Source organism: Chionomys nivalis, chromosome 19 (assembly GCF_950005125.1).
Source record: "Chionomys nivalis chromosome 19, mChiNiv1.1, whole genome shotgun sequence".
Lineage (NCBI taxonomy): Eukaryota > Metazoa > Chordata > Mammalia > Rodentia > Cricetidae > Chionomys > Chionomys nivalis.
In genome coordinates, this window is record NC_080104.1 from 57,070,777 (window position 1) to 57,085,318 (window position 14,542).

General features: G+C 50.2%; 1 protein-coding gene across 1 annotated transcript; it reads left to right on the forward strand.

The window, feature by feature from the left end:
* The first annotated feature begins 7,645 nt into the window (after window positions 1–7,645).
* Tff3 (trefoil factor 3) lies at window positions 7,646–10,675 on the forward strand. Its single transcript, XM_057794338.1, has 3 exons — window positions 7,646–7,727; window positions 8,989–9,135; window positions 10,662–10,675. Exons 1-3 carry the CDS (start codon window positions 7,646–7,648, stop codon window positions 10,673–10,675), a joined length of 243 nt encoding a protein of 80 aa, XP_057650321.1.
* The last annotated feature ends 3,867 nt before the right edge of the window (window positions 10,676–14,542 follow it).

Genomic DNA, 14,542 nt, shown 5'->3' on the forward strand with positions numbered 1-14,542 from the left:
GAGTCATTTTTTAAGTGGAGGCTGCTCATTTGTTTTCTGGCCACCCAGACCCAAAATAATTACACAGAAACTATATTAATCACAACACTGCTTGACCTATTAGCTTAAGCTTTTTATTAAGGAACTCTTACATCTTAAATTAACCCATTAATATTAATTTGTGTATTGCCGTGTGGCTGTGGCCTATCTACCATCCAGCATCTGTCTCCTTCAGTGGTTCCTTGGCATCTCTCTGACTCTGCCTTCTTTTTCCTCTATCTCTGCTTGGAATTTCCACCTTGCTCTATTCAGCACTGCCATAGGCTCAAAGAAGCTTCTTTGTTAATCAATGGTAATAAAACATATTTACAGCATACAGAGCATTCCACATCATTCTGTGAATAATTAAGTTACAATATTATCATCCATTGAGATTTTTTTCTGTCTTTCTCCCATCAGTCATTACGGTCACCATCTTCCTCTTCCTATTCTTCCTTTTCTCCTCCTTCTTTCACAACATAATTTAATTATAGCAATACAATTCACATATAAAAGGACAATATAATAGAATGACTTGATATAGTTTTAGAACCATGAAAAGGGGGAAATTTTCAAGTTCTAAAACTCCTAGGACAACTTTTATTTTAAAATCTCTTTTTCTAAGTGAGCCTGTATGACAAATGTATCCAGTGACTAGTCATATCTAGTTCCTATCACACCAACCATCCCTGGAATGTAAGAGAACGCCCAGCTTGGTCATTGACATCCATCATCCCCAGTAGCAGCACCAGGGCATACAGGAGCATCACTCCATTAAACAAAGGTGAGATACACAGGCCCTAACTTTTGTGTCTTGACTCTTGAGCTGGGCGCTTCCAGCCTGGGTCTTAGCTCTCCATACCGTCCCATGCCTTAGCAGCATTTCCTGTTATTTTTCTTCTCTTGTCCATCTCTCACACCCCTTCTGTTCAGCAGAGCCAGCTCAGAGCCATTTTGCTTCTGCCAGATGAAGTGATATGCTAGTTCCAAGACCACAGAGCCATATTCTTCCCTTTCAACCCACTGCGCATGTTGTGAAATGTGACCCTTCCATCCTTCCCAATACGTCAAGCCACCAAGGACCGGGCACCCTGTGGGTGGCATTGCTGCCTGGGGTGGGAATTTGAGTTGCCCCTCCACTACCAGCATTTTCTCAACTGCGCCACCAGGTCCTCTCTGTATCTTCTACAACAGTTGGCGGAAGACTGTGCACCTGGCGATGGCTAATAAATATTGACTGTTTGTCCTTTGCTCAATAGTATTTCTGCCTGCAGGAACTCAGCAAATATTAACTCACTGGGAAAACTCCCCAAGACATATAAAAACCAGTTGGTCACGAGGGCTCTGGGAGTGTGGCTAGTCTGTGATGGATGGGCCTTGGTGTGCAGGTGTAGAAAATGAGGTCATTAGGGCACAAAGACCATGCAGGTACATTTGGACCCTAGACCTCACAATTTGCTTCAGTTCTTTGGGGGGGAGGGGGGAGTTATCCCATAGGTAAGTAAGTGCTAGGAGAGAAAGCATCCTTGGGGACATGAGCATGCCAGTGAGTGGGAAGAGATTTAAGGTCGTTGTCTCCTGATGAAGTAAGTGCCACACAGCAAAGTGGCCGCAGCCCCCAGTAACAAAGCGGCCTGAGGCCCTGTGGTCACTAGAGGGTTTGGTCCATCTGGTACCCTTTCTGTGGCCATGAAGTTTTGGCAGCCCACACCTTTCCTGAGGTTGTCTGTGCATTCAGTCTTCCTTGAACTCAAAACCCTCTCTCTACAATGATTGTAGAGCTTACCATTGCGGGCACGGCTGGAGAAGATTCTGGTACCAGAGTGGTGGATTTTGTGAAATGCAAGGGATCTCCCCTGTCCCCCAACTCCTATTCTACATTTTATGAAGTTCATAGTTGGCATTTGTCCTCCTGTGTCAACAGGCACTCAGCAATCACCTGTTTGCTCTTGGGACAGTGAGGAGCACCTTCCTAGAACTCAGAACAGCCACCCCGCTTTGCTCTGACACACTAAGATGGCTCCTAGCAAGGGTGACACACGAAGGGTGCGCTTGGTCCGCAGAGTCTCAGTATGGAAGGTTATCCCCTCTCCCACCTCCCCACGACTTGCTAAGCCATTCCTGCTCCCCTGCTCAGGAATGCAGTCTGGGCTCCAAGCAGGCTCGATGCATCAACTAATATAGTCAACAGTAGGAGAGTGTGTTAGACATACACTGTTGGCCAGTTGCTGTGCAAACATCACACAGGGCACCCTCCTACACAGACTAGATGGCACGTCCACTCAGTGTGTTCTGATGAGATGAGCAAGCGAGGCTAGCAGGGCGTGTTAGAGAAAACTCACCCTGATTAGCAGAAGCAATACATCTGCACTGGTTTTATGTCAACTTGACCCAAGCTGGAGTCACCAGAGAGGGAGCCTCCATCGAGAAAATGCCTCCATAAGATCTGGTTGTAAGGCATTTCCTTAAGGCTTGGGTCCCCTCCAGCATCTTAGAGTTATACCTGATTCTTTTTTCATCCTGTTTTCATAGAAATCCATTGGAGAATGGGATGGTTTCCTTTTGCTTCTTGGTCAGGGATCGCCTGATTCTGAAAGTCGGACGTGTTGCACACGATGGCAGAAGAAAGGAGAAGTGGGCTTCTTTATGTCAACTTCGCCATAAACACACAGGAGACGTATGACACCAGGACATTTTCAACTCCATCAGCATCGGATGCGGCTGTCCTACCGAGCACTCTCTGCTGTAGATGAATGGGTCGTTTCTTAGGGCAATAGTGAGAGAGAGCTGAGGTTGCCCCCACGGAGGCCCAGGAATCAAGAGGTTAAGTAAAATCTGAGATGACTCTATTCCCTGTGAAGCTTGGTGCTGGGCGGGACTTAGTGTGGGGCCCTCATTCTTGACCATGTGAGAATCTGTGGTGTTGACAGTTCTCCAGGTGGGGATGTAGAAATAACTCCAAACCAGGACCCCAGCCTCTACCCCTAGCTGAAGCCTGGGTGGTCATTGGAGGGTGACCTGACCGGGTGGTCATCGGAGGCTCCACCGCCCCTACTGTTGCTGGAATTTGTTTAATGCAAACTTCAAGTGTTTCAAATGTGCTTCCTCGGACAGTGTGGACCACGGCGGCCGTCTACAGGGAAGCTGGCTTTTGCTTTCTTGGTCTTGATGCCTCTTAATAAAAACATGGAATCCTGTGAGTGCTTCCTTTGTTGCTATCCTTGTTTGAATCCGTGGTAAAACACTGACTACAAGACACCTGGGGGAGAAATTACGCCATCTTACAGCTTACATCAAGGGAAGCCAAGACAGGTGTAAACCAAGGCAGGGACTTGCAGACTGGAGAGACCACAAGGGGACAGAAGGCTTCCAGGCTTGCTTCTCCTGGGTGACCCAACTTGCTTAATTGTATGGTCCAGGCCCACCTGCCTAGGGATAGTACTGTCCACAGTGGGATGGACATCAACCTGCGGTTAAGAGAAAGCCTCACAGACATGCCACAGTCAGGAGGGGCAATTGGTCAGCTGAGGTTCCCTCTTCCCAAGTCTGTCAGATTGACAACCATTTTCCTCTTCCCTCCTCAGCACCGTGTCTCATTCCTGCACTTACTTATCAGCATTACATGGTAATGTTTGCTGGTTTTGTAAACTACAGAAATGATATACAACATTTTCAATTTATACTCTGATTTAATTTTTGAAATTTCTTTTATTTCAATAAAAGTAGATCTGACACATTCACATGAACATGGGTCTAACGTGCCTTGGAACTGATTCTCCGTTTGGCAGGCAGTTAGGTGTGTTGTTTTCAGTTTCTCCCTGTTGAAACACAGGCTTTTCCAATGTAGGTTGTTGTTAATGTGCCTAGCACGCTGGGAGTCATTGCACTCTTGAAACACGCACACCTGCGTGCAGGCAAGGGCATGTCAGCTCTAGTTTTGTGGTTCGGAACTGCACACTGAGGCTGGGCCTCTTAGTTTGTAATATAGTGTATTTCCCAGTATTTTTTTTTTGGTCTTAAAAATCATGTTGTGTTTCCCCTAAGTTTCAGTGTAGGTTCTTTACCAATTCTTGACCAATGATCTGGGTTTATTTTCTGTAAAAGTTCAGAATTTCCATGCTCCCATGGAAGTAGGCAGGTCCTGAGACCCAGCTCTGTTGACAGCTTTAGAGGACATGGGGTCATTCAGTCATTTCAGAATGAAAAGCTAGTGTAGTCACCATGGAAGGAGAGGCAAAAACAGACGTTTGATGGCGTGAACCACCAGAGGGGAGGCCACTGGAGAAGAGACCACTAGAGAGGAGGCCAGCAGAGGGGAGACCAGCAGAGGGGGGAAGCCACCGGAGGGGAGGCCACCTGAGGGAGGCCACCTAGAAAGGAGGCCACCTAGAAAGGAGGTCACCTACAGGGGAGGTCACCAGATGAGGGGAGGCCAGCAGAGCTAAGCCTTGGAAAGCACCAGATGGTCTTGACTTTCCCGCTTGGAGCAGGGGCTGACGTGAACTCAGAGCCACTGGCTACTGTAGAAAGGACCGTGAGAGGCAGTTCACCTGGCAGAGACTTGGCTCTCCAACCCTGAAGCCCATGAGAACAAGATGAAGGTGTTGGCAGAGCGTTGTTCCTGGCATGGACTCTGGGCAGGAGACTTTTTTTTGTTGAGACAGAGTCTCACTACATAAATCTGGCTGTTCTGAAACTCACTGTGTAGACCAGGCTGGCCTCCAACCCACAGAGATCTGCCTGTCTCTGCCTCTTGAGTGCTGGGATTAAAGGCGTGCGCCATCACACCCTGCTCAAGACCAGGGGACTCTTTCGTGGCTCTTCACTCCTGATAGCTGTTGCTGGCATTCCTCGGCTTGTGAACTTGTCCCTCCTGCCTCTATCCCTTTGTTCTGCGATTTTCTCTCAGGTTTCTGTTCCTATTGTCCTCTGTCTCTGTGTCTTTTCCTCCTTTTAAAAGAATGCCCGTCAGTAGGACTTAGGGCTACCCTTCCTCCTGTTTCATGGTATCACTGTTGACTGAATTACATCCACAAGGACCCTATTCTAAACAAAGTCACACGCTGAGGACACTGACCAGCCCCACACATTTGGAAATCCCCATGACACCATCTTAGTTCAAATGAAGTCTGGTGCCCTAGAGAGATAGTGTCTCATCTGGGTTGCTGGTGGGCAGCCTTTGAGCATAGGGGTTTCCGTTCCATCTCTCCAGGGCTCTGATCCCACAGCGCAGCTTTGCTTTCGTGAACGTTTGAGAAAAGCTGCGCGCCTCGGGTGCCTCCTGGTCTGGTAGGGAAGGGCCCTTGGCTTCCCTGAAGATTCAAGGTCACTGCAAGGCCTGGGACTGGCTCTCCTGAGGTGGCTGCTGTTCCCGTGAGAGCCGCGAACCTGCAGGGGAAGGGCGGGGCCGTGTTTGTGTTGTGGTGCCCTGCTGGGCAGCTGTCAGCTACTGTGTTTTAGATTTATTTCTGTTCCACAAGGTGTTCCTGGAGATGATTCCATGCCACAGCCCCACCCTCCTACAGACATTGGGAGCTAGGGATCGCTGTGGCCAGTCCCCCAGGGTGGCCAAAGCCAGGGCCCCAAGTATTCTTTAATCTGGACATCATTTTCCCAGAACAGCAGGGCCTGAATCTTCCTGACAGTGATGTGTGAATCCTGTCTCTGTGCTCAAGGCAGGAGACCCAGCCCTATGTAGGGCTGATCACCATATGCAGCTAGCATGTCACATTTGCAACTGTCACTGAAAGATGGGGCAGCCCGGAACCAGTCACGGTGTTTGAATCTCCAAACATCCACATCTAGGTTCTGATGACTCAGAAGGGCTGGGAGGCCAGAAATGCATTCACAGGGAGGGAGGACCACGCCTGGTGCAGCTGCAGACCGAGTGACAGGTGGCCAGCAGGAATTCCTGGCGACACTGCCTGGCTTTTGCCTTCTTCCTCCACCTAACTGCTGGCTCAGATAACCAGAGTGGTAATCTGAGAGAAGGAGGTGGCACACCATGTTCAGCCTTCACCTGCCTCAAGGACTACATTTGTGGGATCCTAATGAGTATCACTAAGCGGGCAGTACCACCGCAATGCCCTTCTGACCCTCGTTCATCTAATGAACTCATGCCCAGGCCTCAAAACCCAGGTAGTTTACCTCATCCCAACAACACAATTGTGACAATTGTATGTCACAATTCCTGCAGTAAGGCTTTTTAGTCCTTTGAGGGCTCTACTGGGTGTCATGGGGTCTCAGTATCTGCAGGCTGCATCTGGTCTTTGATCCAGGCTCTGTGTACTCTAGTGTCTCCCACTCTATGCTCTCCCCAGTGGGAGACGGCATCTCTGATGCCAGGATGAGCTTGCAGGCTTGGACTTGTCCATCAGACCTCAGACCTTGCACACAGATCTGGCTTCCACTGGCCAATCAGTGGAGGATGACTCCTGGACACCCCTTTGGGAGCGCATGAGGCGCCCAATGTGGATGTCAAATGGGAGCAGTCAGATGCAGCCATTTTGTGGGGTGATGGGCACAATGTGCAGGAGGGTTCTCAGGTGGTTCCTGTTAAAGCCTATGAATGCCACACTGCCGGTCAGTGAGGACCAGGCAAGGAAGACCCACGCTGAGCTGATGGCTAGCCCCAGCTGCTGGAGCAACTTCAGCGTGGCCTCTGATAGGCCTCAGTTTCTTCCTTTAGGAGCCAGGTCTTCCCACACCAGCCTCATCCTCACAGGCTGCTCAAGGACGGTTTCCAATGTCAACCTCTTATTGAAAGTAAGGCAAGGCGAACCGGACACAGACGAAGAGTCTGCTCCTGCTTCAGTTAAAAGCTGCTTAGGAAGGGGCTGGAGAGGTGGCTCAGTGGTTAAGAGCATTGACTGCTTCTCCAGAGGACCAAGGTTCAAGTCCCAGCATGCACATAGTGGCTCACAATTGTCTGTAACTCCAGTTCTAGATGATTTGATGTCTCTTCGGACCTTTGCCTGGCCCTATATACATGCAAACACACACACACAAGCAAGAACGTTTTTTAAAAATCTGTTTGACGGTGCTGAAAAGAGATGTCTCCAGACAGGAAGGGGGCTTTCCATTATTTGATTTAAAAAAAAAAACTAAATGTATACTATTTTTTATCAAAATACACTGAATAAACGTATCTTAGGTATTTATTAAAGTGTGTAGTAATAATAGCTTCTCTGGGGAAAGTGCAGAGCTAGAGTTTCTGCCTGGCACCCAGCCTAGGTCACTTGTGTTTCAGGCGTTAGTGGTGCTATGGACCTAGTGGCCCGGGGTCCTCTGCACTGCTCCTGTGAGGTGGTTGGGAACACAAGACTAAATGTCCCTCGCACCCTTACAGAGCGTTCTTCCAGACTAGATTCATACAATGATTGACAGACCCTGCTTCCGGGCTGCCTCTAAAGTGACTGTCCCCATCCCCACCCATCCCCATTACTCTCCCCACCCCACCCCATCCCCCTGACTCAGGATGGGGGAGGAGTCTTCTGGAATTTCATAGGAGAGAAAGTGGTGGAGCCAGAGTCCAGAGTCCACAGAACCCAGCAAACACATGAGTATAAAAGGGCCTTGCTTGTGCCCCTGCACATCCTGTGCGCTCATCCTGAAGCTTCCTGCTGCCATGGAGACCAGAGCCCTCTGTCTAATGCTGCTGGTCCTGCTAGCTGGCTCCTCTGGGGTAGCTGCGGAGTACATTGGTCTGTGTAAGTACCTATCTGGGTCCCTCAGTACTAGGCTGGAACCTCTCAGCAGGGGAGGGACTCAGAAACCTTCCTGCCTTCTACATCAATTTCATACTTAGTTACCATTCACTGGGCACACATCTTCTTGGAGCAGTCCTACAGAGTGCCTCTTTCTGTCCCATTTCACAGTCAAGTTAATGGAGGCTCCGAGAAACTGAGCCCACCCCTCTCCTCCTCAGTCTGTAGCGTGGTTGGGACCGAGGCTGGGGTGGGAGGGCTGGCAGGTGCTCATCCCTCTCATTTCCTTCTTTGCCAGAGATTTCTGAACAGGGATGGTCTTGCCACACCATCCTGGCAAGTTGCCAGAATAAACCAGAAATGGTTGAGAAGGCAGTAGAAGCTCCAGATGGTTTATAGAAACCAGCGAATCACAGGGCTGGATGAGAGGTAGTATAGCTCAGAGACCTGGGGTATGACCTTTGCCAGGTCAACCCTGACCAGGGTGAAGACAGTAGGGCCCCTAAGGAGCTATGAAACCCCGTAGACTTGGGCATGTAAAGGCATCTGGTAGCTGGAGCCAGGGTGACGCTTCAAAAGGTTCATTAGAGCCCTGTGTCAAAGTCTGGAGTAGCCAGGAAAGCATGATGACCCCGCTGCGGTGGGGGAGATGTGGAAGGCGGTTGGGTTTCCACTTTCATAGGGGAAATCAGGTAGCCGGTGAGAGGGGACAGGCTTTAGAGGCACATATGAATAAGTAGACAGTTTTGAACGGAGAATTCTGGAGGTGGAGGAAGCTCACAGCTGGGACAGGACGAGCTAACCAGTTTGTGCTGGAGAGTGACTGTAGAAACATTGTTGGCAAAACGAAGACTGTCACAAATCAAGACAGTTCCCAAGTACAAGATGGGGTGTCCAGGGACAGCAGAGGGTGGGGCCTTTGCCACAGCTTCAGATGCTATCTGATGGCGTTCTTAGCTTTGGGGTTGGTGGCAGCTGGGGCGCCTTAAGCAACACATTCCAAGGGTTTCACCTGAGAGTCAACAGATGCTAGTCAGCTGCAGAGACGGGTGAACTAATGACAGCCCAGGACGATTTTAGCTCGGTATCCCCACTTTCGACTGTCAGTTCATTTCATAATGCACTGCTTTTCTTTAGACATCCCCTATGGGGCAAGACAGTCACTATCTTTGAATTCAGGAGGAAGGGTTACAGGGTTCCACAGGAAGCAAGAAAGCAATCCCGAATTTGTAGCCTGGCCACTGATTTGGTTTCATTTGGACAGCTCCAAACCAGTGTATGGTCCCGGCCAAGGTCAGGGTGGACTGCGGCTACCCCAGCGTCTCCAAAGAGGAGTGTAACAACCGTGGCTGCTGCTTTGACTCCAGCATCCGGAATGTGCCCTGGTGCTTCAAGCCCCTGCAGGAGGCAGGTAAGGTCAACCAGCGATGCCCAGGGCAGCCCTGTCCTTCCATGTAGCTGGGCCTCAGCAGGACACCAACACTGTCACTATTTCTTGGTAGAGGCCTCACACAGGAGACCTCATATCAGGTATTTTGGATCCAGGGCAGCCAGTGATCAGTGGCTGGTTCTTTTTATAAAATATAAACATGTAATCTGAGGGCCAGAGAGATGTCCCAGTCAGTAAATCACTTCCCACACAAGCGTGAGGACATGAGTTGGATTCAGGAAATTGTGTCAAAAAGCCAGGTGCGGTGGTCCATGCTTGGACCCTCATCGCCAGGGAGGCAGAGACAGGCAGGTCTCTGGGGCTTGCTGGTCACCTAGGCTAGCCTAATTGGTAAGTTCCTGACCAGTGAGAGAGCCTGTCTTCATAAGCATGGAAGGACTAGTGAGATGGCTCAGCAGATAGAGGTGCTTGCTGCCCAGCCTGGTGACCTGGATTCAAATCCCTAACCCCACATGGTGGCAGAGAACTGATTCCACCAAGCTGCCCTCTGCCCTTCACCTGTGCACTGGCATGCCTCCCTTCACATATGCACACACACAAGTAAATAAATGTAGATATATGCACACATATACGCACACACACACACACACACATCAAAGCCAATAGCAGCTTAGGAACAATGCTTGAGGCTGACTGCTGACCACCCCTCCCCCAACACACAGACACACACACACACATACACACACACGGTGCAAACTGGTGTAAAAAAGGAACACTGCGTGGCTGTGGAAATGGATTAATTTTGAGTCAACGTTTTAGCAAACAGGCCATCCATAGTCCCTTGTCACCTAGGACATGCTCGCCGCAGATCACAGGTGACTGTGCTTGTGCCCTGGCTCCTGCCCACTAGCCTGCCTCTCTTACCCCCTTCCTGGGTGGAGTGGGTTGTAGGGCAAATCCCCCGAGAATCCCTGGGTAGGGCCATGTGCAAACAGCAGATGGCCAGGCACACGGGTGGCTTGCCAATCCTGTCTTACCAAGGTCCAATCTACCGCATCTTAGGGGAGCCATCCGCTGTGAGCCATCTGTCACTTCTGAATGCTGGCTCACCTTCTAAGAGAGTGTATCTCTATGAGGGATTGTCCTGGGCTGGCACCCAAAGGATCCAGATGTGCTCTTTGGCCTGGGTAACAAACGGCTGAGCCCCACCTGAACAGGGGCATCCCATGTGCCGCTCCCCTCCTTCGGCAGAGCCAGGAAGGAGAGAAGAGCATGGTCAGGAGCAGTAACAGGGGCTGGCCGCTGCCCCATGATTGGCAGGTCACTTGCCTTTGGCTCCCTTCTAGGCACTATGGCGCATACCCCTGACAGGACCACTGGGGTGCAGTTATGTGATTTGGTGATGTCAGGGAGGATGCACAGTGCCTCCTGCAGGCTTCGGGGGACTCACATTCCCCTGTGACCAGGGAAGAAGGCCACCAGGTGCTGGTTTGGGAAGCCAGGCAACCCTGAGAGGGGATGACCTTAATCTTTTTCTTTCTTTCCAGAATGCACATTTTGAAGCCGGCCAGGCTCTGGGAAGCGGCCTCTGCACCCCGCACACTGGCTGGCGGTGGTGGTCGAGGGCAGTGCTCATCCCTGCTCTGCTCTCTCTGCTGCTGCCCACATAGGAGCCCGGAGGCCTGACGAATAAAGACCCCACACTCAGCACAAGGTTGCTCTGATGGCTGAGACCTCTGCTCTTGTATTTATTTCTTTGTGTCGCTCTTGGGGTGTGCAGAGGGGGAAGGGTCACACTTCACGGAGAAGAGAGTGTTCCAGGCCCATGGGAAACTGATCCTGAGTTGCTTTAACACATTAAGAGACTCAAGCCAGGAGCCCCCCCGCCCCCCCCCCCCCCCGAGACGAGTGTTCTAGTTCCCGATAATGTTGTCATGAAACACTCTCCCCTAATCAGCTCAGGGGAGGAGGGTTTATCTGGCTTACACTTCCAGGTCACAGTCCCATTACTGAGGGAGGTCACAGGAGGAACTTGAATCAGAAACCAGGAAGGATACCTCCTGCTGGCACAGCGGGCTTTTGCTCAGTTGACTTGCTTATAAAGATCAGGCTCACCCACCTAGGGAAGGTGCCACTCACAGTGGGCTGGGTCCTTCTACATCAATTAACAAGTAAGACCATCCCTGCCCCACCCCCAGGCGGGCCAATCTGATTGTCATGCCCTCAATTGAGACTGCTGTCTTGGTATTCTCGACAAATAGAGTTAGAGCTAACTAGAACAGCAGGCAGATGGAACCTTCTACAGCACACTTCCTCTCTAAGAGAATAAACAACAATAAAAAACCCAAGAAACAAACAAAACAAAAAGCAGCAAACAAAAAACCCCAAACACCTCTCCTACAAGATTTAGAAATCAAGTCTTTTTTGCTAAGAAATCAAACTATGAAAACCATCTTCTATTATGGCCTGGTTTGTATTTATCTACAGTCACATTTAAGATCTCCACATTGTGAGTGGTCACCCCCTGTTTTTGGAATGGACACAGAGCAGTGGTCTGCATCTCATTTTCTTACCCCAACATCCACTGCGGTTTGATCCACCCTCTTCATTTCTTGGTGTGAGTTTTCTTTGCATCATCTTTGGGGAGGTTTGGGGGTGGAGGCTCCTGCTTGTGCTGCATGGCTGATCCTTAGCTCTGTGCACACAGGGGACCCTCTTGAGGCCCCATCCTCCATGTCTGGTTTACACAGCCCAGTGGTCAGAAATCATTGCTTCTCACTGAGGTGGGCATCAGTGGTTTCTTCTCCTTGGAAAAGGCTTTGTCACCCAAACACCACTATACTGGGAACGGTGCTTCAACATGATGTTTGGTAAATCACACTGAGAGCACATCAGACTGTGCGGTGACTGCGACACCCAGGACGGACAGAGAAAACACTGGAGCTCTCCCCTTATAGGACCACCAGAGCAAACTCAGGAGACAGGAGTTTGAGCCTGTCTGGTAGACGAAGTCCCTGCCTCCTTGGTTCCTATTTGCTTTTATAAATAAAAGTTTATTGGAAGCAGGGCCAGGATTACAGTGTAGAAGTGGGGCACTGTTATCCAAGTGCAGAATTTTGACATTTTGTCCATGGTATATATCTTTATTACTTTTAATTTTTAAATCCTGATATTAATTTGATGGCTGGGTTTTCTGTACATTTCCGTGCAAGGTGAAGACTTTTACACAGTACTTCACACTGGTCCCCACAGGTTTCGTGACCTTGGACTTGGGGCCCTGACCTTTAGAGGTCTGGGTGGCACATCAGAAGTGAGATGTCACTGCCCTGCGTGACATAAAACAGGATACAACAGGAAGTCTTTCTGTAGGATCCAGTCTTTGTTTAGAACCCAAAGTGGCCATTCTAACTGTTCACTTGCCAAGCTTAAGAAGGGCAATTTAGATTCAGGTCAGTCTTAATTACTAGGCTGTGTCTCTAGCCCGAGTTTCCATTGTAAAGGGAATCTGAAGGTAGCAGCTTGACCATTGAGCTCTCTGATGTCCCCTGCACTCCTGTGGTCTATGTGCCTGGCTTCCTTCACCCTCATCTCTGCTCTGCTTGGTGAAGGAAGGAACGCAGGGGGACTGGTCAATGAACCCAAGCATAGTGGCAAGCTTCTCGAGTGTCCCATTGCAGAGGTGTCTCCTCGGTGTCAATAAATGTGGTTAAAGAGGTCCTGGTGAATAAGAGAACACGGTGACAGGGGTCTCCACGAGGGAGGCAGCAGTCCTGGTTCTGCTGTGGTGAATGCATGGAGACAGATGGAAAAGCCCCAGGCTGTGGCCAACAGGCAGGACCTTCCAGGCTGGCAGGATGGGTCAGGTTCTCTCTCCTCACCCACAACTGGGATTGTCAGCTTTGGTTGACTTTGCAGGTTAAGCACCCCAGTTCCTTAGAAAACCTCTCCGGTGTGTAAAGTCTGTGTTTGCATCACACAAATAAAATGCAAACCCCGTTCCAGACCAGCTGTTTGTAATAGTCTGCAGGATCTGAACTTCACGGTTCCAGCTTGGCTGTGGCAACTCTTCATCCACACTGACCACCTTCCTGCCTTAGAGAAAACTGCATTCTGTTGCTCTCTGGTTTCTAGTCAAGCCATGAGGTCACTGTCCCTCTGAGCGGGGCACCCTTCTCTGTGGGGCAGGTGAACCGGAGTCCTCTGCTCTCCTGGGTGCAGCAGTCTTGGCCCTCATCTTCCTCTTATTGCAGCACCTGCCCATCTCTCTCTGCCTGGCTCTCCCTGTCCACGGGAACTCAGAATGCTGCCCCTTCCTCAGGGCCTCGGGTAGGGTGGTATGGGCTCAGCTGAAGGCAATCTGGCAACACTCCAGGAGCGTGGCATTCACGCTAGAATTTCTGGGAGTGTCCTCCAAGCCTAAGTGAAGGCAGCTGTGAGCCCATCTGGACTGAATCAGAACCTTGAATAAAAAACTAAGACGGTTTCACAGCGCCCTCTGCTGGCAGCCTGGAGTGGCGGCCGCTCCTCACCTCTTGTCATCTACTTTCCAGCTTCCCAAATTCCCTGCTTCCTGCCAGAGTCCAACCCTGCAGCAGTGATTTCCTTGACTGGCTTTGGACTGTGTGGTGTCCTATGCTTGTTCATCTCTCTGGCACTGTCACTGAGTCAGCAAGGTGCTGAGACCTTTCTGACGGTGGCTGACAAGCCCAGTGTCACTCTGCAGCATGCCTGTGATGTCCTGTGTGGTCGTGGGACATACATGGGCCAAAGACAGGTATCTCACACCCAAACTCATTTTGTGTTGTTTCCTATCTAGGGCGTGGGATGGATTAGGGCTCGGAGACATAGTCTAACTGTATTGCCCATGTGTGTTTAGGAACTTGGGGTGCATTTCTGAGTGTCATGTGAATGTGGGGACAAGGCTGGCTTTGAGTAGATACAAGGATAGAGATGGTGGTGTCTGTGATGTGCCAAGTGTCCTTCCAGAGACCGCTGCCTCTGTCTGTGACCATCCAGAGTCTTGTCTGCTCATGGTGGCTGCAAACTTTCTGTCATGATTTGAACCCAGGCTCTGTTCTGTCTGGCATCTTGACAAAGGTTATGTCCTGGTTTTATTCTTTATAGCTGTAATGAGCAAAAACAACCTGGGAGGAAAAGGTTGATTTGGTTTACATGTTACAGGCCATCATTGAGGGAACTCAAGGCAGGATCCCAGACACAAGAATGGGAGCAGAGGCCATGGAGAAACGTTGGTCCTGACCTGCTCCCCTTGGGCTGCCCAGTTTGCTTTCTTACATAACCCTGACTACTTGCCGCAGGGTGGCACTTCCACAGCGGGCTCCTTCCTCCCATATCTCTCAGCAATCAATAAAAAGGCCCACAGATTTACCCACAGGTCAGTCTGATGGAGACATTTTCTCAATAGAGG